The sequence below is a fragment of the Cryptotermes secundus genome, unplaced genomic scaffold, assembly GCF_002891405.2.
Source record: "Cryptotermes secundus unplaced genomic scaffold, Csec_1.0 scaffold979, whole genome shotgun sequence".
Lineage (NCBI taxonomy): Eukaryota > Metazoa > Arthropoda > Insecta > Blattodea > Kalotermitidae > Cryptotermes > Cryptotermes secundus.
This window is the reverse complement of record NW_019736411.1, coordinates 1,399,277-1,426,487: the sequence shown is the minus strand read 5'-3', so window position 1 is coordinate 1,426,487 and position 27,211 is coordinate 1,399,277. Positions and strand designations below refer to the sequence as shown.

General features: G+C 38.4%; 1 protein-coding gene and 2 long non-coding RNA genes across 6 annotated transcripts; all 3 read right to left on the bottom strand.

Moving 5' to 3' along the window:
• Positions 1-2,986: 2,986 nt before the first annotated feature.
• LOC111869935 lies at positions 2,987-5,902 on the bottom strand. The gene is made up of 2 exons (XR_002843761.2): positions 5,762-5,902; positions 2,987-3,084 (listed from the first exon to the last, which is right to left on the bottom strand). It is a non-coding gene; the product is annotated as an uncharacterized LOC111869935 (long non-coding RNA).
• A 7,324-nt stretch (positions 5,903-13,226) lies between these two features.
• Positions 13,227-27,134, bottom strand: LOC111869943 (translation machinery-associated protein 16). Of its 4 annotated transcripts, XR_002843763.2 has the most exons (7): positions 26,819-27,126; positions 21,627-21,712; positions 20,239-20,379; positions 18,664-18,812; positions 16,301-16,602; positions 15,928-16,056; positions 13,227-15,716 (listed from the first exon to the last, which is right to left on the bottom strand). XR_002843763.2 is itself a non-coding variant. In XM_023861840.2 (6 exons), the coding sequence occupies exons 1-6, from the start codon at positions 26,819-26,821 to the stop codon at positions 16,045-16,047; spliced, it is 681 nt and encodes a 226-aa protein (XP_023717608.1). In that variant the 5' UTR covers positions 26,822-27,134; the 3' UTR covers positions 13,227-16,044. The 4 variants fall into 4 exon arrangements, 3 of the variants coding, with proteins under 3 accessions (XP_023717608.1, XP_023717606.1, XP_033609501.1); XM_023861840.2 differs by having other exon boundaries at positions 13,227-16,056; positions 18,664-18,800; positions 26,819-27,134; XM_023861838.2 differs by having other exon boundaries at positions 13,227-16,056.
• On the bottom strand, positions 24,598-26,676 carry LOC111869944. The gene is made up of 3 exons (XR_002843765.2): positions 26,102-26,676; positions 25,807-26,006; positions 24,598-25,439 (listed from the first exon to the last, which is right to left on the bottom strand). It is a non-coding gene; the product is annotated as an uncharacterized LOC111869944 (long non-coding RNA).
• Positions 27,135-27,211: the final 77 nt, after the last annotated feature.

The window sequence follows — 27,211 nt, the reverse complement described above, 5'->3', positions numbered from 1 at the left end:
CGCGGCGAGGCAAGGCTAGGCCAGGCTAGGGTAGGTTAGATTACGTTAGATTAAGTTAGGTTAGCTTAGCTTAGGTTAGGTTAGGTTGGGTTAGGTTAGTTTGGTTTGGTTTGGGTTAGGTCAGGTCAGGTTAGGATTGCGCAGTAGACTTGTGCGCATAAATCAGTAACTAAGGGGTACCATTGCCTGCTGTTAAGTTAGGTGAGGTGGGGTGGCGTGCCGTGACGTGACTTGGCGTTACGTGACTTAAATTGGCCTGATTTAACGTGACTTGGCATGACTTGACGTAATTTGAAGTGAGGCGAGGCGAAGCGAGACGAGACGGGGCGAAGCTAGACGGGGAGTTTCGAGGCGAGGCTAGGCCAGGCTAGGGTACGGTAGGTTAGATTAGGTTAGGTTAGGTTAGGTTAGGTTAGGTTAGGTTAGCTTAGGTTAGGTTGGGTTGTGTTGGGTTAGGTTAGGTTATTTCAGGTTAGGCTTGCGCAGTAGACTTGTGCGCATAAATCAGTAATTGAAGGTTACCATTCCCTGCTGTTAAGTTAGGTGAGGTGGGGGTGCCGCGCCGTGACGTTACTTGGTGTGATTTAACGTGACTTGACGTGTCTTGGTGTGATTTGACGTGACTTGGCTTGACGTGACGTAAATTGGCCTGTTTTAACGTGACTTGGCGTCACTTGACGTGACTTGTGACTTGGCGTGACTTGACGTAATTTGAAGTTAGGCGAGACGAAGCGAGACGAGGCTAGACGGGGCGCGGCGAGGCCAGGCTAGGGTAGGGTATGTTAGATTAGGTTAGGTTAGGTTATGTCAGGTCAGGTCAGGTCAGGCTTGCGCAGTAGACTTGTGCGCATAAATCAGTAACTGAGCGGTACCATTCCCTGCTGTTAAGTTAGGTGAGGTGTGGTGGCGTGCCGTGACGCGACTTTACGTGACTTGGCGTGATTTAACGTGACTTGACGTGACTTGGTGTGATTTGACGTGACTTGGCATGACGTGACGTAAATTGGCCTGATTTAACATGAATTGGCGTGACTTCGCGTGACTTGAAGTAATTTCAAGTGAGGCGAGGCGAAGCGAGTCGAGACGGGGCGAAGCTAGACGGGGCGCGGCGAGGCGAGGCTAGGCCAAGCTAGGGTAATGTAGGTTAGGTTAGGTTAGGTTAGGTTAGTTTAGGTTAGGTCAGGTTAGGCTTGCGCAGTAGACTTGTGCGCATAAATCCGTAACTGAGGGGTACCATTCCCTGCTGTTAAGTTAGGTGAGGTGGGGTGGCGTGCCGTGACGTGACTTTACATGACTTGGCGTGATTTAACGTGACTTGACGTATGTTGGTGTGATTTGATAGCGAGGCGAGGCTAGGCTAGGCTAGGCTAGGTTGGGTTGGGTTGGGTTAGGTTAGATTAGGCTTGGTTATATTAGGTCAGGTTAGGTTAGGTTTGTGCAGTAGACTTGTGCGCATCAATAAGTAACTGAGGGGTAGCATTGCCTGCTGTTAACGTTATTGAGTTAACGTGTTATTGAGCAGCTGCAGAATTGACTGCTCTTCCAGATGGGCTCGGTTCCAAGACTAAGTACGTAAGAAAGTAAATTTATAATCCAACAATAAAATTTAATGTAGCTAATGTACCCGCATGCTGGGCATGCGACCAGATGTCATGGCATGAACTCCTGACCCAGTTAAATTATTACTGTTATTAGTATGCTACAGATCTACCACTGCTACAGCATCGGGTCATAACCAGGGCTTGAGGTGGTGCGGGATGCGCCGGGATGGCATCCCGGTTCTTTTCTAAATGGCTTAAAAGTATCCCGTTACTTCTTTGGCAGTAAATGCAATGTACAATACCTTTTTTGGAAAATATTCTAAAGATAAGTACTCGTAATGCATGTGTGACTTTATTTTAACGCATGTCATTTAAACTACTGTAATATGTTCGTAGTTCTTAGATGGAACATAGACTATATATATCACTCGGTATATTTTCATAATTTATGTCTATGAATTAAAAGGAGAAAACCATCCCGGTTCTATTTTCATTCCACCTCAAGCACTGGTCATAACTGTAATCATCATAAACATAATCATCATCATATTCATAATTATTATAAAAATCGTCTCATTCTCCTCCATCTGTATCTTCTTCTTCTTCTGCTTATCTTCCTGGATAAGAACTTATTACTTAAGCATAGGTAAAGGTTTCGCGTCGTGGAAGTAGTAGTTTTTCCCTTATGAGCAATATTTCATACAGAACTTGACAGAATGTTTATGAACAAGTTAGTTATTGGAGAGGGTGGGTTTCCCCATGCACTTAGACCTGTATTGGTCCATTGTGCTTCCCTCTATGATATTCTACCAGTCTCTATATCCTACCAAACTGGTGCTTACCATCAGTCCCGCCCAGCCAGCGAGACCGGCTCTACTAGCTGAGAGGTATCTATAATGCTTCCCCCATCTACCAGAGGTATTAGAGACTGATGTTGGGCGGGAAACGTCCGTAATTTGGCTCAGTGACCTCCTTTGGAGATATGACGTTCTTTTACGTGCCGTAAAGCTACGACACGGGACCCACGGCTTAAAGTCCCTCCCGGAGGACTTGTTCCCTGAATTTTTCCGCCCTTAAAAATTCGACGACCTCCGCCGGGTATTTGAACCCGCGTACCACGAGTCATGAGGTGGGAACGTTACCTCTAGACTACGGAGGCCGCTATGTTTATGAACTATCTCTATATCAGATTTTATATTCCTAGCTTCGCTGCTTCCACAGTTTTGGCCCTCAGACCAAAAGATAAATATAGGTTTCATACAGCCGGATTCTTGTTATTTTACACGATACAAAAAACAGTACTTTTCACAGTTATGACTAAGGAGCAGTTGTAAACGTTCCACTGTTATTTTGGTCTCTTTTTGTGCAATATTTTATGAGATTTGTAGTCTTGGTTATTATAAACTAAATCATGCAGCTACATAGAAAGCATTACAGACCTTTACTTTCTTGATTTCTGTCTCTTGCACTTGAAAATTCGGTTCCTTCTGGATGGCCTTCAACCTGCAAAGGAATGGGCTCCTCTGCTTCAGGGTACATTACACTGCAAATAAGAAAAAGGAGTCGTGACTGTTGATGTCTCCAGATTAACTATCCTTCCCACTGGCAATCCACTGGGATATCTTTATTTAAATAGCTTATGTTATGATACTGTCTCATAAATTATTAGGATTCTGAAGAAACTCTTGTGATTCCTATTAACAATTCACATGTGTCTACGGGTCTGTCCCTCCGTATCGTGTTTAAAATTTAGAGAATAAAATTAGACACTGATGGAGTGCTTCCAAATATTGTTCCGGTTAACTGCGTGTTGCGCGAAGTGAAGATAAAGGTCCCACAAAAATGTGCCATTGCAACATAAGAAATAATTTTATTATTATTATTATCTTAATTCAAAACAGTTTTTATTTTGGAGCACTACTTATGCGAATTGGATTCTCGAATAATGCAGTACTAAAACAAGTTACAAAAACAGACTAAATGTGGCTAACCTGTCTTGCAACCCCGTGAGTTTGTTCTTGCTTCCAATAAGAGCCTTCGTCGCCCTTATTAACAGAGTGCTTACTTAAGGCACGATTATATGAAACATTCTTCGATCAGAGTGGCCGCGCGGCCTGAGGCATGAACCCACTGAAACACTACGTGGATTCAACTGGCACGCAAAACCCGGATGTCTGTGTGCGTTTATTCCAGTTTATTCTGTGTTTGTTTTGTTCTGTGTGTAGGTAGGGGCCTTGCGACAGGCTTATAACCCGTCCAAAGGGTCCTACCGACTGTGGATTAAGAAACTGAAAAAGCGGCCAAAGTTCAAATGGGCTGCAGAGCCATAGATAGACAGATGCGAAACATTAATTAATTAATTAATTCATTCATTCATTCATTCCTTCATTCATCAATGGCCCTTCTTCAATTTTGTAATCTTTTTTGCACAGTCAGTAGGACTCCTTGGACGAGTGATCAGCCCGTCTCATGACCGCTACCTACATACGGGACAAGACAAACGCAGAATAAATGCATAGGCAAACATCCATATCTTTACTGGGATTCAAATCCACGATCCCAGCGTTCGAGCGAGCGAAGACAGTTCATGCCTCAGACCCCTTAGACTACGCGGCCACTGTGATCGGCTATACGAAACATACCAAGCATATTTTTAAAGCATCGTGACCAGTAACTTATGTTTCTTTCGTTTTGTGTTTTGTTTTGACAGTAATTACGAGGATGTGAGCGAATTAAATAACTAAGTCGAAACAAATTCATCGTATTTAGGCGTGCTTTTGTATTGCTTTCGTGACTGTGAAACTGCGTATATTTCTCAAAGACTTGTCTATCAATGGCGCGTAAAAATAAAATGTCGGATGTAAATTTATGGTTTTCGTAGGCAAAGTTCAATATTATTTATTTCATAGAGAACTGCGAATAATATAGACCTTTCTCTTTCTTCTATTAAAAAGTGGCAAGAAACGCGCTGAGTAAAGTTAAAAAAAAAATCCTAATCAAATTACAAAATTTGGCTAACCAAACATTTAAAAACCTAAAAAGTGGCTGTTAGATTATTTCAAATACTGCAACGTAGAAACTGGCATTCAAATCCCTAACATAGTTCCTGAGAAACAATTTTTTTTGGTCGATAAGCAAATTATGGAGACAACAAAGTCTGGGAATAGGAGGCATTTTCAGAAGAGCATAGTTGCCGACAGCACTGAGTTAAATTAATGGCCATGCACTTTAACATCTCGACGATTATCCCGAAAGACTGAAGAACTACGGAAATTTCTGGATAGCCGGTGCCTATGGAAAATGAAACCAAACCCTCCCGAATACCTGAGAAGATGAATGAACAGTAGGTTATTTAATAACGATGTATCAATTAAGATGATTATTTTGCGTCAAATTATATATAACAATGACAGCATTCGCACCATTTGTGAGTACTAAGAAGGGGCAGCGCCATATTTAAAGGCCTAAGGAAAACATCAAAAAGTACCAGGATAATCGGTGTCCAGGCCAAGGTCTGAATTGAGAATCTCCCAAATGAAATCAGAAATACTACCACGTTTACTAGCCTGAGTACCGGGGAAAATTCGTACCTTATCTTTAATCTGCTTATCAATGGAGTAGATCCAATACTTGCTTAAATGTCGTCTATAAATTACACACTGCAAATATTATGTTTGTATTTGTAGTGCAATTAAGATAAAATGGAATCGAAATGCCATAAGATGGCCAAAGTGAACGAAATTGTAAGGAACAGTACGTCAAAGCATAAAACTGGTTACCCTGAATGCAGAATAATTGATCATATCTAAAACTAGACGGAAAAATAAACTGCAGATTATTCTTTTTTAATAGAAATGTACTTACACTTCTTAAGTATCTCATAACAATTCGCGTACGACATTTATAAGATCAAGTATAAAGAGAAAGACGTCAAACGGGTCTCGTACTCTTTGGTCTAATCATAGAAATAAGAATATTTGTACATGTAACCCCTAAATTGACGGCCTGGTTATTTGCATGATATTTAAAATTTCTCAGAGAAATTGTAGGCTGACATATCTAATTTGTAGCAATATTTCGTAATTGAATGTTCACCGGTTCACACCAGTCTTTAAACAGTCTTATATGATGCACAGTATCAGTTTTTCTAGGACTAAGCCATTCTAAATTAACTAAATAATTTAGAGAAAATATATATCCACATTAACCATTAACCTTACCTGAGAATTCAGTCACAATTATAAGAAAAATATTCAGGTCACATGCCACCAAACCTCCCTCCAGCACTGTCAGTAAGAGATTGGAAGGGGGGTGATCGGAGGTGGTCGTCTGTTGACTTTTAGATCTGCTATCTGCACAACGATTCCTCGAACTATAAGAAATTTCAGTCGTACTCATACAGAGCCGAATTCAATTGCACTACTTGAATCCTTTGTGATGGAAAGTTGTAGAATTAATTTTGTATGTAATGAGAATCTTATGGCCTGCGTTTCACCTTTCTTCATCTAGCAGCAAATATGAAAAACATAAAATACATATATGTACGAGTATGGTAAATGTGAAGTTGCAGTGTGCTTCATGCATTAAGCCATGAATTCAAATGGGGATTGGAGGTATAACTCCACTATTCTTGACCTCGGCAGTAGAAGGATTGTGGTCAGCTTCACGCCCCGGCTTCTTTATCGCCGGGGAGAGAGCTGCCAGTATGCACTGGAAAGTCTGATTGTGGCCCAGAGGCGACCTTGACACTGTGGAAAGAAATATATAAATATTTTCCCTTTGCCGGGAATCGAAACCCGGCCGTTCAGCCTCACATATATTCAACCATAAACATAACACTTATTTTATCATCAATTTAGAGTTATAAAAGATGTCCTTGGCATTAATTAGCAAGTCATTTAAAGTGACAACAGAGATTTTAATTTCTCGAGTATAAAACTCTGGCTTCTGTTTCTGGTTTCATTATTAATTTCACGTCATACTTTATTTATTATCATGTGTCATTTCATTGGTTTCTTGCTGCATGCGTGTAGGTCTAATCTAGAGTGTGATGAGTGTACCTTAGAAGGCCGAGTTTTGCACTTGTCATTCAACTACTATACACATTCACCCGAAATACTGTCTACAACCTAAAACATATGATGCGAGGACGATATTTTAGGTCGGAGGGCCACATTCAAATATTTCTACTGTAACGAACGCAAAACTATAGTTTACAGCAAAAATATCTTAAATTTCCCTTATTAATGTGAAAGTAGCTCTTATATTTGCACCGTAAAAAAAACAAAATTTGTTTCAATTTTTGAAATGCTAATTCGCATAACTTCTATAAGTGCAAGTCGATGATTACTGAATGGAAGTTTGATTTTCCTTCATGCTTGAAAGAGCCTGTTCACGTGTATATGTGCTACCACATACACTTGCCAGATTTTGAGCTAATTTACGTAACTCGCGCACTAGGGAAAAAACAAGAAAAAGAAACTAAAGCTTCCTGGTTGAAACTACTACTCAGAATTGAATGAAAATGCAGTATAGTTAATTCATGTTGCAAATTTTTCTGGAGCATCACTGACTTCGACGAAGAATGAGCTTTTGAAAATACGAATATATGTAGCGTGGCTACGGAAGCCACTGAAACTCATTTTTAAATTCTCAGCCAAGGAATAAGTTATTTCCACTGCATGGCCTCTTGGAAACTGAGCAATTATTGATCTACCCATACGAAATAAATCACAGAAGAAAAGCGACACATGTTAATGTTTTTCCACTGTTCCCAAAATAGTTTCAGCTTCATTAAAAAAAGTTATGACCTCCTAACCTCATAAAACCTATTTATTATACATGAATTTCTGTTTAAATTGAAATTTGTTATTTAAGCCACTTAAGTGTTTTTTCGCCTAATTCAATCCAACACGCTTTCTTTTTAATTATACTTGCCATTCAGGGCATCTCAAGTTTTTTCATGGCTTCATTTAAATTAAAACCTTTGTGCAAACTTATAAGTAGACCTTCTACTATATTTAAAATTCTCAATCCTTAAAGCTTTAACTTGCATTTGGGAAAGGAGAACACCGTCTTCTGGGATGTGGCGCCGTGTAGATCTATTGTGAACCGACGTTTCGGATCTACACGGCGCCACATCCCAGAAGACGGCATTCTTCATAGTCACCGCCGTGAAAACCTCAAATCTTACATTGTATTTGGGAAATCCCCGTTTCGAATATCAGCCGAGAAACCTGCTCTCCTGACTGAGGGTTTATTGTTTTCCTCAGTCCCTCCAAGCAAATGCCTGGTATACTTCCTTCGATTAGTTCTCAACCGCTTCCTTACACAACCTCTCTATTTCATTATTCAATTATCGNGAGAAAATTCATCAAACGTTTGTCTTTTTGGTAAAATTCCACTAATCCACTCTTTTCTCCTATTCTGTGCTCGTCACCTAGCCAGTAAAGGAGTATCAAACGCGTACAGATCACATAAATCTTCAGACAGCGCCATGACAGAACGCGAATGGCATCGGCCGAACACGCAGCCAAAGGACGCGCAGTGAACGCACGAATTCGGACGAACAGATTCGCACAGATTCGGCCGAATCCCAGTTCGCAGGTTTCCGCTTCCAATGGACGACTAGCCTTAGACTTCGACGCTATGTAGACTGAGTTATTGGTGGTATCGTTAAATAAAAGATAATATGTACATTCACATAAACAGGACGAGCAACTCCAGAATATAGCGCTTTGTTTGAAAAAAGAGCAAATTTAGTGGGGCCGTTTGTTTCTTGAGTCATTTGTTGACACACTCTCAATGGCAGGTTTTATGTTACAATGGCGAATAGGAGGGTGAACATAAATTACGAATAGGTAAGAAGCGGAAGAACATGGTCATCGCCTGCTTTAAGCTACAATCTTTGCAACTGTTCACAGGGATTGAGAAAAACCACAACAAATCTTAGTTCGCACAACCGATTTCTGTGCAAAGATCAGACTCCTGGACCTCACTAAAACGAAGCAGGGGTGCAAAACATTGCACGAGGAAGTACTTGTATGGTATAAATTTAACAGCATCAGGCTAAAAATACTGGTACATGTGCATCTGAAGAAATTACTAGCAAGAGCAAAGAATTTCATGTTAATAGTCCTTAGGTTCAAAATTTGTCCACAAAGTTCAAATTTATATTTATAAATTTTAACTTTTCTGTTATTTTAAACTACCAAGTCTATTCGCATGATGAGCCGAAGGAACGAATTATCCATTCTCCGCTCTACCTTGCGTATATCATGAGAAAGAAAGGATTAGAATAATTTAATCCGTAATATTTTATAAATTACGAAATTACTTCTAATTAAATTAAAGTTTGAAAAGGGTGTATAAATACATATTCTTTGCACTGAAATGAGTGCCTTATTATACTGAATTTATTAAAGACACAGCAGTTGTAGACATCTTGAACAAAGATATCGGCTATTGGAACATTCACAACGCCAAGATGTAAAGGACATAAATCGAAACGCTGTGTAATCTTGTATGAATTCAGTTTTGTTAGGGTTTCGAGAGTAATATTAAGCCTCCTTCTCGTATAGGATAAAGGTCTAACTATAAATTTTATCATCATACCATCATCATTATCATGTGTAAGGATAGGGCCTTTTGGTCCGTTCTGACCCCAGGTTAGTCTAATTGGTCCCTCTATCTCTTCAAAGGTCAGCGCCCCTCTCTACTTCCTCTTGGGTGGTAATCCAACAGCTTCCTAAGAATTCGGTCATTTGGCATTATTAAGGCCCGTTCGTAGTAATTTCGTTGATATTATTTTGTTTTCGCGTACCGTAATTTATTACTAATTTTAATTTTGAAATGACTTATACAATTATGAACAAATGTTCATGTCTCTGTAGGAACACTATGCGAAACTACGAGGAAGGCCGCTAAAATGACGGGGTTTATGGAGCCGAAGGTTCATTACCTTGTTCACGGGAGCTAGTCAGTAATCTGTATCCTGAGCCAGCAGAATCAAGGCAACACCCTCACGTGACGAAAGAGCTTTACTTTTATACATTCTTTGAGCTCAGTACATGAACTGCTTGCTTCATTAGTGGGTCATCCGTCAAGATTCGATTATGTACCTAGATGATCTACAAAGGAAGCAGCAGAGCGAATATAATTCTGGTCTTCATCAATTCCCTTGAGGATGCAAGGCATGTGGGAAATGAGTTTATGCGGATCCCTCTACATTGGGCGCACAAGTGAAAAGAAACGAAGGTTGTCAGCCTTACACACTGACTGCGCTTTACTCCCCAGGAAAATTATTTAATTAATTCCTGGTACTCATTTCCGTTAGAGGCTGAGTCGACCCCAGGGCCATAGTGCAGCTGGAAGGATTAGGTCAATTGAAAAAATCCAATGACCTCATCAGGACTTCATCCCGCGACCTTCCGGCTTGTAGCTTAGCCCTTCAACCGAGAATACTTCTCAGATTTATTGCATTCATCAGGCAGTGGATAAAAAAAATGGGAGTATGATGATAGAGTACTTCACCTATTCATAGACTTCAAGAAAGCCTATAAAACACTTAAGAAAGAAGTATTGTACAATATTCTCAAAGTCTGGGGAGCCCATGAGACCAGTTAGGCTGATTAAAATGTGTTTAAATAAAACCAATAGTAAAGTCTGCATAGGTAAACAATTGTCTAACATGTCTCTTTTTCAAAATGGTCTAAAACAAGAAGACACTCTATTGCCATTGCTTTTCAAATCTGCTTTAGAATATGCCATTGTGAAGTACCAGGAAAGCCAGGTTGGACTGAAACAAAATGGGACATATCACCTGCTGGTCTATGCTGATGATGTAAGTCTACTGGAACCAGAAGTGGCCGCAGTACAAGGGATTTAGTCCCACCCCACTAGCAATAAAAAAGAAAAAAAGTCTATTGGAAGAAAACATAGATGCCATAAAGAAGTACACAGCAACTCAAATTGATGCTAATAAGAAGGCTGGTCTAGAAGCAAAAGCAGTGAAGACTAAATATATGTTGACAACTCATCATCAGAATAAGGGCAAAATCATAAAGATGTATAACAGATCCTTTGTAAATATGGCAGAGTTCACATTACAAATCAATTTTGATTAAGGAGGTAATTAAGAGGAGATTGTATATGGCTAATGCTTGCTACTACTCAGTCCAGAACATTTGCTATCTCATCTGCTGTCTAAAAGCATAAAAGTTAGAATATACAAAACTGTAATGTTGCCTATGGTTCACTATGGGTGTTCTTGATTGATGGAATATTACAATAAACTGAACCGAACTGTGAAACTTTGTCTCTGACATTAAGGAAGGAACACAGACTGGGGGTATTTGAGAACAGCATACTGAGGACAGTATGTGGACCAAAAAGGAATGAACTGATAGGTAGTTTGAGAAACTGCACAATGAGGAGCTTCAAAACTTGTACACTTCACCTAAAATATTTAGATTAAATCAAGCAGGATGAGATGGGAAGGGCATGTAACATGCATGGGGGAAAAGGAATGCATTATAGGATTTTTGTGGGAAAGCCAGAAGGAGAGAGACCACTAGCAAAACTCAAGACATAGCTAGGGGTATAACATTAAGATGGATCTTGAAGAGACAGGATGAGCTGTATGGACTGCACTGTTCTGGCTCATGACAGGGACAAGTGGAAAGCTCTTGTGAACATGGTAATTAACATCTGAGTTTCATTCCATCTTGGGAAGCTGAGTAACTGTGTAACTGGGGGTTTTTCCAAGGTCTCCACTCCATAGAGTTAGAATAGATACATGCTTGGGAATAGCTCACTATTACATCTTAGTAAAGTAAAGGTATCCCTGTGATCTGTTGAGGTTCCCACATTTTCTAGACAATCGGCTCGGCAAGGTTGTCAGCCTTATGTGCCAGCCACCCTTTACCCCTCAAGAATATTGCAAGAATATTCCTGGCACTCATTTCTGTTAGAGGCTGAGTTGACCTAAGGGCCATAGTGTGGCTGGAAGGATTTGTTCAATTGAAAAAAATCCAATTACCTCATCAGGACTTGAACCTGTGACCTTCTGGCTTGTGGCATAGTGCCTCAACCAACTATGCTACTGCGTACCCCCCACTATTATGTCTACCCGAGATAAACATTGTTGTGAATAAGAGTTATGGGGATTCATGAAATACTACTGCTATTTATTATACAGTGCTTATGCAACTGACATTGACTTTACAAAAATCTCTATAATTATAAAATGAACATGTCATAAAAATTGTTGTCCATTCTCCTGTTGTCACCCACTCATGTAGCTCATGTCTGCTTAATTCAAGCACACTGCACATACCTAGAGAGCAGACAACATGCATGATCTAAATGCACATTTTTATTAATGTCCCATCATGTATACATTTCATTTTTCTTGCTCTGGCTATTCACCATACATTGCATGAGAGCATCTTTCACAATAAATATATTTTTAAGATGTGACATATAGAAGTGCTTTTTAATGCTGGTTAAATGAAAGGGCATGATGATGTCTCCTCTACTTAAAAGCATGGGAAATATATCAGGATACTAGTAAATATATTACAGTTCTCATCATATGAGGACATATTTCATACCAGGCAATCTGTAGGATGATGGAGTGACAGCAAACATGATAAAACACAGTAGAACCAATAGGAATGTAATAACTATGAGGAAGATTTGGCAATCAAATGAGAAACCAGATTACGAACAAAGAAATGCAAGAATGGAGATAGGAAGCTGCTGTAACTACAGGGGAATACCACTTCTCACACACACTGTAATAAAATTTATGAGACGTTTAACTCATGAAATACAATAAATTATAAAAGCAACATTCATTGTAAAGCAATATGAATTTCACAGGGAATGATGAACAACTGACAGAACCTTAAAAATGAGACAACTGACAAACATTTGAAATTTTACAGGGCCATGGTAATTGTATTTATACATTCTGAAGGGCAGGACAGTACATGAACAAGAAGGAAAAACCTTAAGAATAAAATACTAGAGTACCTTACAGAAAAACTGATGCTAACATATGATCGTACAAGGTAAAAACAATACTACGGAAAACAAGATGCTTGAAAACAAGTCATGAAATGAGACATGGAGGTGGCCTCTCTGTTCTCACCTATCTTGCTTAATGCCATGGCAGATAAAATTACTAATAAAGTTAGAAGAGAGAAGAGCTGGCTACACATGAAGACATCATTTGCAGGCCAGGTGATAATTTGGGGAGAAAACTGACATTAAGCTGAGGACAAGATTTTGACTGTAATTTCACAGAAACCAACACAAATTCTATAATATACATTACAATGACAGCTAAAGAAATGGTAAAATTTATTTTGGAAGTGAGCTAATTATCATGTAAAGCCTAAAATCACATGTTGCCACTCTTTAGAAATCTTCAATACAAAAGTTTATGGCAGCCAAGAAAATGCACGATTATTAGTCTAAAGATTATTTTCCCAGGTGTTAAAAACAAGAGAAATTTAAGACCAGAGAATCTCAAAGAAGTGGCAAGTGAATTCATTAAAACAAAGTGAGAATTTGGAACTATAAAAAGAAATACCATAGAGCAAAGGTTTTTAGTACACCTCTCCTCATGAGAATCACACTGATTAAAAAGTTCTCTTTATTTAATAGCATCAGACAAAGAAAACTGGAATAAGTTTATTTCAAAATATTCAAACTATAACACCATACTACATGTAGAATTCATTTTCGGCTTTCATAGTGTAAAAATTAATTCCCTTGAACCTTCAAAATCAAAGATTGTGTTCTCTTAACACATCAAAAGCCTAACAGATAATACATCTGAGTTTTATTTACTATTACAGATAGAATGCTTTTTATGTATGGAAACATGCAGAGCGTCATTTTTGTAACATTAACATATCCTCTAAATATTAACTGAATTCCACATAAGTGTTTCTGATCATACCTTTCAGTACTGCATATCTTCTGACTGCTGCTGCTGCTTCCAGTGAGTTTAACTTTGTCATCTTGAAACAATGAAAGTATTTTGTATCTTGACAAAATAGTATTCATTGTTTACATTAAGATTACAGAATGTGTGGTTCTTGGTCACATACAGTTATTATTCACTTGTTTAAATCCTACAGTTTGCACATAAAATTTTGCAAAACTTAAATGAAAATGTATGCCCTGTGTGAAGCGCTCTCTCTCTTCACTGAATGTGTATGCTTGCTTGAGTAGTAAAAAGAGAATAAAATGATCTGTCCAAGGGAAGAATTCCTATTTGTTCTCAAGAGTACATCTGAACTGGACACAAAAACTGCTAGAAGGAGAAGCAAAATAATCCTGACTCAAGCATTTGACAGGAAGTAGCAGAGTGAGTTTTAATGTATTCAGCATTTCTTGACAGGAAGGTAGACTGGTGTCAGTTTGATGTCACTGATCAGCAAGTACAAAGTACAAAACCATTCATAACACAAAACTTAACAAATGCATTGACCAACACAATCAAGCTGCAAACCAACTGGTTTAAGGAAATGTTCATGACCATGGCCTTACATACATATTGCACAGTAGTCATTATTTATTAAGATAATGATACATCCAGAAATAGTGCAAAAATGTGTAAAAACATACACATTTTTAGCCTCTACCTCAGTAATTAGAAATATGGCCAACAGCACAAAACACTGCAGAGTACCTGTGCATTAGCACCGTATCACATGAATGCAGGAACACACCAGATGGAGATATTTGGTGAGCTTCATGGTCTGGCTACTTTACACTAAGTGAAGGAGCCTTTGGTTGGGCCTTGGAGACAGACATGGCCAGGATTTAAACTCTGGTCATTCACCCCATTCCCCATCATTACAAGACTGAGATATTATAGTGTTATCAACTGAAAAAATTCATGGCAACATGAATTTAATATGCAGTACTAAAATATCTAACATATGAAACAAGTGAAACTACCATCAGACTCATAAATGTTCGCGTTTAAAACCATGAAACAGTACCTGTCAATCCAATGAAAGCTAAATGCTTTGTGAATTTTGTCAAATACAAAATCCTTCTCATAACTTCAGATATCAGTGTCACATATGACCTTTAGTGTTACTTCAGTACAAGCTCTTACTGCGAATTAAGTGGGCTTTAATTGTAGTAGTAGCTGTAGTTCATAAATCTGCAGTTCTTGTTACCTGCTATTTAGGCAGGGGTGTAACTAGAGACCATGAGTCACATGTGGCTGATAACCGCTATAATACGTTCATTGGAACCTGTCAGTAAGCCATAGGCACACATTAACTTCACAATTTAATATTCTCATCTCACTGGACTTCCAGAGCTACCTTTTAGGAGACGATCACTCATCTCAAATTTATATATCTGTAATTGGTCATGCCTGAACTTCCACTCATTACTTCACACTACCTTCAAGTACATTAAAAAACTGAGTATGACAAAATCCCCAAACAAATGTCACTGTCACAAGAGGAAGAGTCAAGGTCAAGCCTTACAACCACTAACACTTCAACAGGATGTTCAAACTATTCCCAAGGCACAATGGCCAGTGGCAAAACAATGAAGAATGGTTTCTAATGTGATAATGAGCTCTACGGCAAACCATACTCTGGAAGACAAACAGAGGCAGAAAGGGAGAGAAAATAAGTGAGATTTAAGTGAAAATGATATGAGAGAGATAGTTTTCCAGTATAGGACTGCAGCAATGTGCTATTTGCAATAATGCTGTCGTGTGTCTGAGTGACTACAGACATGATTTGAATTGGTAATTGGATTTATTGAGCACTTATAGATTATAAATACAAGTAACTACAGCGCTACTGCTAATTCACATTGTCTACAATTCACCACAGAATGTGCTAACCCTTCTAAGTCTGCTTATTTTCACTGCTTGACACCGGGTAATGGCTTCAATGCTGTAGCTCTCTCAGGTTGTGTTCATTCCCTTACTGACTGGTGATTGTCTCTCAACTCAACTCGGTTGGTAGAGTGATACAGGTACAGCCTTGGAGCAGACCCAACAGAAAACACCTTTCCCAGCAATTCTATTGTTGCACCATGTAGCTGTCGCACAGATCATGCAGAAAGCAACGCTTTCCGCAGCCCTCCTAATGTTGCGTGACATCACCGCAGAAGTGACATGTTCCTCTGTTGCGTGTGCAATCATTTTTACAATGATAAGTTATTTACTGTGCCATTACCTAGTAACGATTCTGTGTGCACTACAACCTATATGAAGATCCTCCCTATAAAGACCGGATTCATTGCTCCATTTGCAAATAGCAGTGGCAAAAACCTTGATTTAACTGTGAAGGCATGGTTTTGTTTGAATGTAACTACTGTTCAATCATTAACTTACCCCAGCAGAGTTTGTCAACTTATCAAGGGATTGGGCAAGTTCAAAACTGCAGTCCTTTGTTACATTCCTTTTGAGCCCAAAGCAAAGTCAGTAAGAGTTCCAGCAAACATACATTAATTAGTTCAATACCTGAAATTAAAGAATAATAAAAAAATAAGTTAATTAGTTTCCATGTATGCACTGCGAACTTATTGAAATTCACCCAGTTACTAAGCCTACAACATGAACATAATGAGAATCAAATAAAATGACGACTTTTTCCAGATTACACAAACTGTCACAATAATGGACATTCAGGGTATATAGACTAATACAATACAAATAATTTAATTAATTTATTTATTTACTGAATCCAGCATTATCTGTTACTAACATCCATACTATCATCCATTATTTCTTGGTCCCTGCTTTCCAGGCATACTGCAATCTCATTAACATCTGATGTGCCATCAATTTGTGGGTCAGATTCTATAATCTGTACTGCAGGTGCCTTCATAGATAGAGCAATATCACCATCTGCAACTAATTCCTCTTGATTATTCTTAGAGCACGTGATTTGATGCTGAAGGTTCTTACGGCTGAATCTCTTTAACTTGAAGTTCTGCAGAAAACGCAACTCCCCATTCCAATTCCGAAGCATTGCCAACTGTTTAGGAATTGTAATATCTGGTATTTCTGGAAAGAATATGGTGAAAATTATTTAAAATAAAATTAATCATGGATTCATTTATTCAATATATGATACCACATTCTACAAAATCTGTTTTTACATAAGCCAGGCCATTTTGATTTCATATTCTAATTGACAGGAATAAAATAAATCAAGAATACTAACATATTAAGGAAGAAATATTTTTATAAATTATGAAACAGAGCTGCAGCAGATTAAAATGCTACTCTACCTGGTACAAACAGTAATGAACAATATAGCTTTAAGAATGTTATGACACCAAGTACCTACGTTCACTTAAAGCATACTGTTACTGGATTTGTGTGGTAGCAATACCTTAAATCCCAACTTCGTGGATATAATGAAAAACAATTTTCAGCAAAATTCTCATGAATTTCACAGACATGGGAGTGTCTGTGTATAATATCAGAAGGTGACCACATTAATGAACAATATACAGTACACTCCTGCTTAACCAGCACCCAAGCATCTCGAATTCTCACCCAAATGGCAAAAATTTAATATTTTTATAAAGGTATTCAAAAACAAATCTGTGATGTGCAAGTTCACCCACTGCACAATAATTCTCCTGCCTGCCACTAGAAGCACAACACATCATCCTCAATCATGTATGTGCCATTACAGTAGAGGCTAGATGAATATGTGATCATGTTACAGTATGTGTATCCACAATCTCCCACCCATCAGTCCTTTACATAACCAAGGAAGACTCTCTCACAAGAACTAATAAGAAAATGTGTTTTGACTCTCTATTGGGTTCTGTAAGAGCTTTTCTCATGTAACTGTGAAATGCATGTAATTGGCACACCCAATTCCCCATACATAATAATATGGATAACAAGACGTTTGTTGTATTTACATAAAGAAATTCACCAGCATGATTCAACTGCTAACATAACTACTGGTCATTTGTAACATTTTCCAAAGTTTCATAACTAAACAAACCCTTCCACAGCTCAGAATTTATAATGACTTTAAAGTTTTTTTAACAAACATTTTTCTCCTCTGTTTCATTCTTCCTATGACTGGACAACTTGTCTGTACTAATAACACATTATACCAATTTCAATTAGTTTTTTTTTTCAATTTTGCATTCATATTATAAAGAATATTTTTTCTTCTTCATTCAACAGGTGTTAGGCAAAGAATTAAATAATAAATTATTTCTATAATCAATTATACCATAAATTGTAAATATGATCCTGATTATTCAGCCATTCAAATATAAATTCTCCATATTTTATATAGTAAGCTAATGGGTACTACGCAGGATGAATGCACATGTGTCATTGATCATTATCCATTCTGCTGTAGAATTTGACTCAGATATGGAAGATATTTGGTTCTAATCCTAGCAAGTAACTGTCTATTCTGAGGGTCTCCATGGTTTTCTTCATTCCCCAGTCAAATGCTTGGAGAATACTGGAATATGAAGAAAACATAATATGAATGCTTTCACACTGATTACATTCTCTCAAATACTGTTCTTAATAAAGCTGATACTCATTTCTTCACAAGCTGTTAACTTCTAAATGCAATACAATAAAGATCCTTTTGCTGGATATATATAGTTTATCCAAACATATGAAATATAAAAACGACGAGAGACCAAAGCTGACACCAACAAAATTATACTGATGTATTTGTGCTATGCAGGACACCCCCTCCCCTGCCAGCGGTGACATAACAGTTTCAGAGCGCTGCCGCTGCTACGGTAACAGGCCAGTCAACACTCTGCCCCCCCTCCCCCGCGGTGACGTAACACGGGACCACTACTGTTAAACGAGGCAACAGGGAACAGTATAAAAAGCTGGCTGAGCAATATGTGAAGAGAGTGTGTAATCAGTAGTGACATAGTGCGGATCGTGAAGTCGCTGAGAGCAGTGGATGTAACTGTGAATTGTGTGAGTGCAAGAGTGAGCATTCAATAAATTCGCTATATCAAAGACGGCGTGAAGTTATTTGTTGCGCGTGACATACCCAACACGTGGCAATACATTTACTGCTGAATTATAGGTCATAAGTGGTACTGTAAATTGACTTACCTAATCCACATGTGTTGAACTCCTCTTCATCACGCAACAGGGTGAGTCGTATGATATCTTCTCTGTTTGCATGCTGCCTGTTTTTACGATTCCCAACAGCGTGTTTTAAACTAATCTGTTCTAGTTCTTCTTTAAACCTACCAAGATACCTAGAATTCAGGAATATGTTTTTGTGATTTCTGTTTATCTATTTACTTATGATCTATTTAACAATGATGTCAACAAGAACAATATATGTAAGTGTTGAATTTCCCAATTTGATTTTAATATATCCCTTTTTCATTGAGTATGTCAAAGGAGACCGGTAACAGATATGCTTACATATACAAACACAGACATCTGAAAATACCTGACCCTAACCTGCTGTGGGAAAGAGTTCCCACTGGAAATTTAAATTCTGACATGCCGAGTAACACCGGTGAAGAGGCCCACAGGGTTGTGAGACATCCAGGTTCCCACATTTTCTAGACAATTGGTTGTGAAGTTGTCAGCCTTACATGCTGGCCACCCTTTAACCCCAGGAAGATTCCTGGTACTCAACTGAAAACTCAGATGACCTCACTGGGAATTCAACCCATGACCTTCCAGCTTTTAGCATAGTACCTCTACCAACTACACAACCACATGATTCTTCTCACTCTAGTACCTTGATATATACATAGATTATAGTCTTTCATATGCAACACTTCACAGATTACTGGTTAAGCACCGTATAAGCTATGATTCATATACATTCAAACATCTTTCACTGACGTGATTCGTTCATAAACTGTGATACTGTTTTGCAATGCTTTACTGCATACACAATGTGAGAGTTTAAAAGCTTTTAAAAAACAAGTAGATACTTGTTAGAATATTTTTAAAATTATGTATTATGTCTTCTTACATTTTTCTTCGTTGTGTTCCATTTGTTATTGTGTGTTATTGCTGGCAGTGATGTGTATATTTCTTGGTTGTTTTATGGGTCTACATGCTGTGGTGGCTAGTGTATAGACTACACTTATACTAGTAAAATTAATTACATATATATTCTTAATTAAAACAAGCCCATTTGGCACACTGTTCATTTCTAAAATTTCCAGTGCTGTATTAACTCTTTTTCTAAATGAATAAAGCAGAAATGGACCACCTCTGTGGTCTACTGGTCAGAGTTCCTGGCTAGAGATCCAGAGGTTTGGGTTCAATTTCTGGCGCTACCAGATTTTCTGAGTAGTAGTGGGTCTGGAACGGGGTCCACTCAGCCTTGTGAGGATAAGTGAGAAGCTATTTCAAGGAAATAGCGGCTACGGTCTACAAAACTGAGATTAATGGCCGTGGGACCCTCCATCCACTAAAGTTGGCACTAACTTTGCTGAGAAGTGGTGGTCGCTTGGTCAGTATAGTTCGCTTGTGGACTACAGGTCATGCAGTTTGTTTTTTTGTTCTGGTCTGTTATATTCCAGTGCTTTTTCTGCTATTTGTCTTATTATAAATGTGGCATTTATACAAGAATTCCCACTTCTAAAACCCTGTCGTTCATCAGAGGAAGGCATACTTTCAATGAGTTTCTATGTGAGAACTTTATACAATACTTACAATTCAATTATGCTCAAAATAAGCTCAGGTGTGTACTCTGTCACATCAGGCACCAAATGATCTCGAAACCACAGGAACTTTTCTCCAATTAAATTCTGCTTCATGTGATGCACAAGTTTAATTTTCTCACGCCTAGAAATCCTGTGATTGTGAAAACACGAAGCATGGACATCTCTTAGAGAAAATTACTGCACAAGGTAATGTATAGGAGAACACTAGAATACTATCTGAGTAACACAGATTCATACTAAAGCAGACATTTTAACATTTATTTTGAACGCTTTCACCATACAAACCTTTGTTCCTGCAGTTATATTATTATATATAGATATTAGGAAATACCAGTAATTCATGTAAAATGGTAACTCAATTTTGCTGTTTATATCTGTAAGAGCTGCAATAGCTTGGTCAGAGTAATGACTGGTTATGGGCAGAACAACTGGGGTTTGATTCCCAGCAAGATCATATCCAGAAAAACTCTGCAGCCCATCCAGTGTTTCCTCCAATGGCAACCAAATGCCCTTTCCCCAAGCATAAGGTACACAGATTGTGACTCTGACCACTCATCTACATCTATGCTAAGAATGCATGGAGCTATACCTCCACTTCATCACTGTGTAGTGGTTATTTAAGCACAGGGAAACTTATCTCCTTACATCGGTAGTGATTATGCTGGCAGCACACAATAATGACACACTCAAACATTTCACTAGTTCTGACAGTAAATGATGTAAAGGTGAAGAGTAGAAACAATTCTGCAGACAGAGGCACAGATATGATGCAAATATTAAAATGGAATTACAGATGTATGATTCAATGATGTAAACTGGATTCATCTGACTCAAGACAGGTACATAAGAAGGGTTCTTGCGAATATGGTAATAAACTTCCTTTGTTCCATAAACAGCAGTGATATCCTTGACTAGAAGAGTGACTGAATGTGAGTGCTCTAATGAAATTAGTTACATAATTTGCCATAACACCTCTGAAAAAATCATATTTTCAGTATGTGTAAAGAAGTTTTCAAAATATACTAAAGATGTTACTGAATTCTTTCCTCATCAAGAAAAATCAAGTGACCCTGTGGTCATCTGTCTGAAAACCTCACTGTGAACTAATATACTTGAGTAAATTGTCCCTTTTCAGTGTTGAATAATGCTGTTGAGTTTCTTATTCAATGTTCCTCTTTGCTTCCCTTAATACATTCTACAGACAACAACATAATTCAATAAAATAAATTAATAATAATTAGCTTCATAAGAAGTCTTTAAAATATTAATTTCTAAAACATAAAACATATTTGCTATGTGAAAGTGAAAACGAACACATGAACCAAACTTAACATATGTTTCAGGTACAAATTATAATCCAATGTCTAAAAATCTTACTTTTTGGTTTCCTTTGTTAGCTGAACTGCCTTACGACTCTTTGGATGCAGTATTTTCTTTGACAGTTCTTTCTTTATAGACTTTGGCTGAAAAATAATTTATGGAATATAGAATACATTGCAACAGACAAAGAAGCATGCATTTTCTACTCACAAATCTTGAAAGTGTGAAGGCATTAAAAGATATCGTACAACATTTGAAATCAGGTAAAACTGTTAGGATTTAAATTTTGTTGAAGACATAAACAATCTATGCACTGACTTAACTCTGAACTACTGTGGCAACTGACTCCTACAGTGCAATCACAAATTATTCAGCCACTCAGGCTGCATCTGACATGCTTTCCAACAGCTGAAATGCTGTGATTCGGACTGACAGCAGATGTGATAAGCATACCACCCAAAAAACTACTAATATGTACCCAGGTTACTGCAGATGTTGGAAATGTCCTTTGCTCTCTCGCTATATCTCTGTCACACAAACACACAGAGGGTGTAGGGAGAGTGTGTCCTGATACCTCCATAAAAATCTACATTCAAGAGCTGAAGCTCTTTCTTAGAAATACAGTGTACTTAAAATTAAAAATCCCAGACTCCTGTGATATGCATCTGAGGGATATGTAAACAGAATGTTCAAGCCTAGTACTGATTTCATCTTTTCAGTGAAGCAAGAGAGAAAATTTCCTCCATTCCCTATACAGTGGGTAAGTTTTATTTTTTATTTGTTATGCTATATGTTTGTCAATTCACCTACCAACCAAGAACTTCTTGGCATGAGTATATGGTAGGAGTGTCAGACTCCTCCACCTCAGCAACTCAACGATTTGAGGAACGCTCTAAGGTGACTGCACTGTAGTGTTATAACCAGACAACATTAAGATCTATACGTCCATGATGATGGTATATTAATAAATTTATTGCATTTTTTGGCATTATCCACTGTCCTGTTCTTATTTTAAAAAATTGAAAATAAAAATTAGCCAAACATTAATACAAAGAAGGCCACAAAAGTGTTGGAAACATGTGAAGTTTTTGCAGGTTGAACTTAACACAACCTACAGGAAATAAATGAATCAGCCCACCTGTCACTGATAGCTAATCCAGTCAGTCAACCCAGCTCAGATCTCTCTCCCATCTGGACTCCCATCAATGAAGAAAAAGTTAAAAAATTTAACTGCATTAAGTTTATATTAGGCCACGCCATAGCTCAAGTGGTTAGTTGCTCGCTTCCCACCGTGGCGGCATGGTCAAGAGAGATTTGCGGTGGACAAAGTGGCGCTGGGGCAGGTTTTCGCAGAGTACTTCAGTTTCCCCTGCCAATCTTCATTCCACTAACTGCTCCACAATCACCCTCACATATCATCTGGGGCTGGTACAATAGGCCAGAAGTGGCCGCAGTAAAACGAACTTAGTCCCACCCCACTAGCAATAAAAATAAAAAGTTTATATTATACGGGAATGTTCCATTATTACGTTGGTACTTTATAGGTGTCTCATTTGTGTAACACCTATCAGTAGTGATTTCCATGCTGTTTGGTGATCTGTTATTTAAGAAATTTCATCTGCTTGTAACTTAATCTTCTGTATCTGTTGAGTATGTATAGCTATCTGTGATTTTAAAGGTCAAGAGACTATTCCCTGTCCTTGATTTTATAGTATTTACAGTTCTCCTTTTTAGAATTTGACTCTACAGTTTCAGCTTCTGTTTTAGTCAGACTCTGATTTTATTGATCCTGGCTGTTACACTATGCATGGCCATAGGTGCTAAGCCTCATGTGTATGACATCTTAAAAATGTTTGTCTCAATTCTCACAAGATGGTTTATGCTGTTTGGTTTATATAACCTGCACCATGTTGGTTCCAAGTTCCAAAGATAGGATCAAGCTCTACTGACAGGGCCAAAGAAAGTAGGCTTCTATGCGACGATGGAGGCAAGGTCCAGTGCAATAGATACCCATAGAGTCAATAACTATATAACAGACACTGCTGTTAAGAGAAAAAAGAAACTTCAATACCCATCTTAAAACACGTGAGGTCTATGAAACGTTGGTTTATAACTCAACACTGACACAGCTGATTGCCCAAGCAGACTTCAGTGCATTTAATCAACGTGGAAGCTTCAAATCTTATAGTGTTAATGGCATTTTTAATGTAGTCACTTTCAGAATAAATGCATAAAATTAATCAATATAACTTTGCTTGTACAACTGCAAATGTATGTCAATATGCATAACTAAATAACAATTGTATTTATACCAGAAAGTCCTCTCTTCACACTAAGCCCCCCTCCCTCCAATACATTCAGACACAAATGTCATGATTTAAAATATTCCATGCACAACTTTAAAAACACCTCATGTGCAAAGGTTTTGAAGTTCCCTCTAACTTGCACATTCCCTCGGATAAAAGGATAATTGTAGTATCCACATTAACAAACGTCTATCAAGGTAATGTTGGTGAAGCATACACTCTTAAGCCAGGTCCAGACTTGTTACGTATCCCCGTATCATATCTCTGTTGCGTATCATCCGATGCAATGCGACAAAATTTTGCATCCAGAGTTGTTGCATATCTCCGTTGCGTATCAACTGATGCAACACAACAAAATTTCTCCTCCCAAGAAGGCAATGAAGAAATGATGAGCTGAATCTCAGTTTCGAGCCAGATTTCGATCAGCAATGACTACACCTAACCTGAAGGTAGCAGCGGCCATGTACATCTATCTTCACTATGCTATAAAGGAAAGAAATAAATAAATCACGATGTTTGTGGATATCACCGATCTATGCCAGCATGGATGTATACAATGGGTCCCATCTTTTGGCGGACTTAAATTTTCAGTCAGTCAGTGGGGATGTACAAAAATTTCACAAGGATGCATCTGTCAGATTTTGAGTTGTTGATAAATTTGATTGGGCCAAAAATTTGTAAAAGATACTGTGTTCAGAAAAGCAATTCCTGTTCAGGAAGGACTGGCTGTAACACTGCGACTTTTGGCAACTGGAGACTCATGTCAGTCTTCAATACCTCTTCAACATATCGAAGCAAACAATCAGCACCATTGCCCCTGAAGCTTGTGGCGCTCTTGTGGAAGCACTGAAGGACTTCATTAAGGCTAGTGAATACTTGTTATTAACCACTAAATGAAGCAAACAATATGATTTCTTGTTTCTTGATTACTTTATTTGATATTTCTGAAATAAAACAGAGCTTGCACATTACAGCAAAACTAAATGTGAAATATCGATTTGTTTTAATAATTTAATTTTGATGCAGGTATTTCTGCATTAAAGGCACTTGTGTACAATCATTACATCTACACATTTATATAAGGTCCTGAATAAGGAAGTCATCTTCTGAGGCCATAGCTGGTGAAGGAGATTGAGGGGAGGAAACTGTTGAAGGTGTATTCAGGACAGGTTGCCGATTGCTGCTGGGAAAGAATTGAGGGGAAGAAGTTGGGGAGTGGCATTTGGTGACCCTTTGTAGTAGAGGAAAGAATTTGGGCCTGTTCTGTAAGTCACAGTGCTGTAATTTTTACAAAAACCACTGCTTGCCCTAAGAAAAATACTCATATCGTTCTGGATAGCACAGTGAATAGATTCATCGTATACCCTCAATTCGCAGGTTAACAAATTTTCAAAGTGTTAGCATTTGTCGTTCTTTTCGTTGGGTGATGCTGTTAGTATTTTGAAAGCTTTGTCAAGTGGCTGGTCTTCATCACAGACCTTCTGTTTTTTCTCATGGATGTGTGCAGGGGTTCTTCGTCGTAGTCACTGCCTTCAACTGTCTCTGTCTCACATTCTCTTGGAACCTATAACAGTTTTTTGTTCTTTGTATTTACAGATACCAAAAACAGAACAGGAATAGCTGGGAGTGGCTAATGAGTTTGAAAGGATGTGCAATTTCCCACTGTCTGGGAGCTATTGACGGAAAGCACAATCGCTCTGCAGTGTCCTATAAACAGTGGTAGTGAGTACTTCAACTTCAAAGGCTTCTTCAGCTTACTACTCCTCGCTATATGTGTGATGCCAACTACAACTTCATATTTGTGGACATAGGGCGCCAAGGGAGGATTTCAGATGGTGTTGTGTTTGCAAATTCTGAGTTCTGCAAAAGGATAACAAGAAACAGTCTGAATCTACCTCAGCCTGCTCCGCTCAAGGGACGGAGAGCTTTACCATTCTCTTTCATTGGAGATGAAGCCTTTCCCATGTCTGAAAACTTGATGAAAGTTTATCCTGGTTACCATCCGAAGGGCTCCAAGGAACGGATTTTTAACTATATACTGAGCAGAGCCCGTCAAGTTGTAGAGAATGTGTTTGGTATCGTTTCCTCAACCTTTTGTGTGCTTCGGAACTTTTGTAGACTTCATCTGCTCCTAAAAACCGTGAAAATAATAATTTGAAATGATAAGAATGAATAATGAAAGCGTTACTCACTATTTAATTAACATTTCATTTATGAAGTACTCACCTTTTCCCGTTCCCCTCTGTTTCTTCATCTTCATTCTCTCTTTCCTTGGTGAAGCCGGCAAGTACTCCATTTTTCTTTTAGATTCCTCAACTGATCTGTTCAGTTCCTTTCCTACCTCCTCCCATGAGTCCTGCCTTTTTATTTTATTGAAATGTTCTGTTTTGGGGGTTCCAAATCAAGTCCCTCTTCTTATATTCATCGATTAAATGTATAATGAACTCCTTACTCCACTCCATTCAGAGTAGAAACATAGAATCAAAAATAGAAGAACGCACACTGGTGATGACTATACACTCAAACTGTCCTTTGTGCGGAGCTGAGAAGCAAACTCCGATGCAACGAGTGCACGTCCAGACTGGGACCATTGCAACGCGTGTCGTCCCTTTGATGCGACGACAAAAGACCGCCAAGTGAGCTAACAGCACGTTGCGTATCGCCGTATCAACATTTTGCAACGGAAGGATGATACGGGGTACCTTCCACACTGATACGATACAGGAATACGCAACAACTCTGGACTCTGCTTTACAGTTTCATTGAAGTTTACACGTGATCATACCACATAACAAATCTGATACATACCTGTACATTCACTGATTTTTAAGCAGACACCATTTTCCAAAATCATTTCCAGCATTTGTCGCTTTTATAGATATAAAGCGCAGTATATCACCATTAAAGACAACACATCAAATAAATAAACATTCTTTTACTCACCATTTTTTAAAAGTTAGATATAACCTCCAACATCCTATTCACAACCTCATACAGGAAGACTATTAGAAAATCGGCGGACCACGGATCGTCATTGCAATACCGGTCAGGAATACCCATGGACTTTGGGCCACATTCTATGAGACACGGATCAAATACGTTAGAGATGCTAGTGTTACCACCTAGTGAGTTTGGATGTAACAAAATAATTAGCTCAATTCTGAAATGGTTGGGGGGAGTTCTGATAAGTGTGCGTAGTAAATTGGTGGCTTCGCCTGAACCCAGCTACCTTTTTGAATCCCACAGAGTAAGGTGGGGGTACGATTCTGTCACAAATATTCGGAATATCAACTGGTGCCATTAACTGACCTCACGCATTACCAGCTGTACCGATAT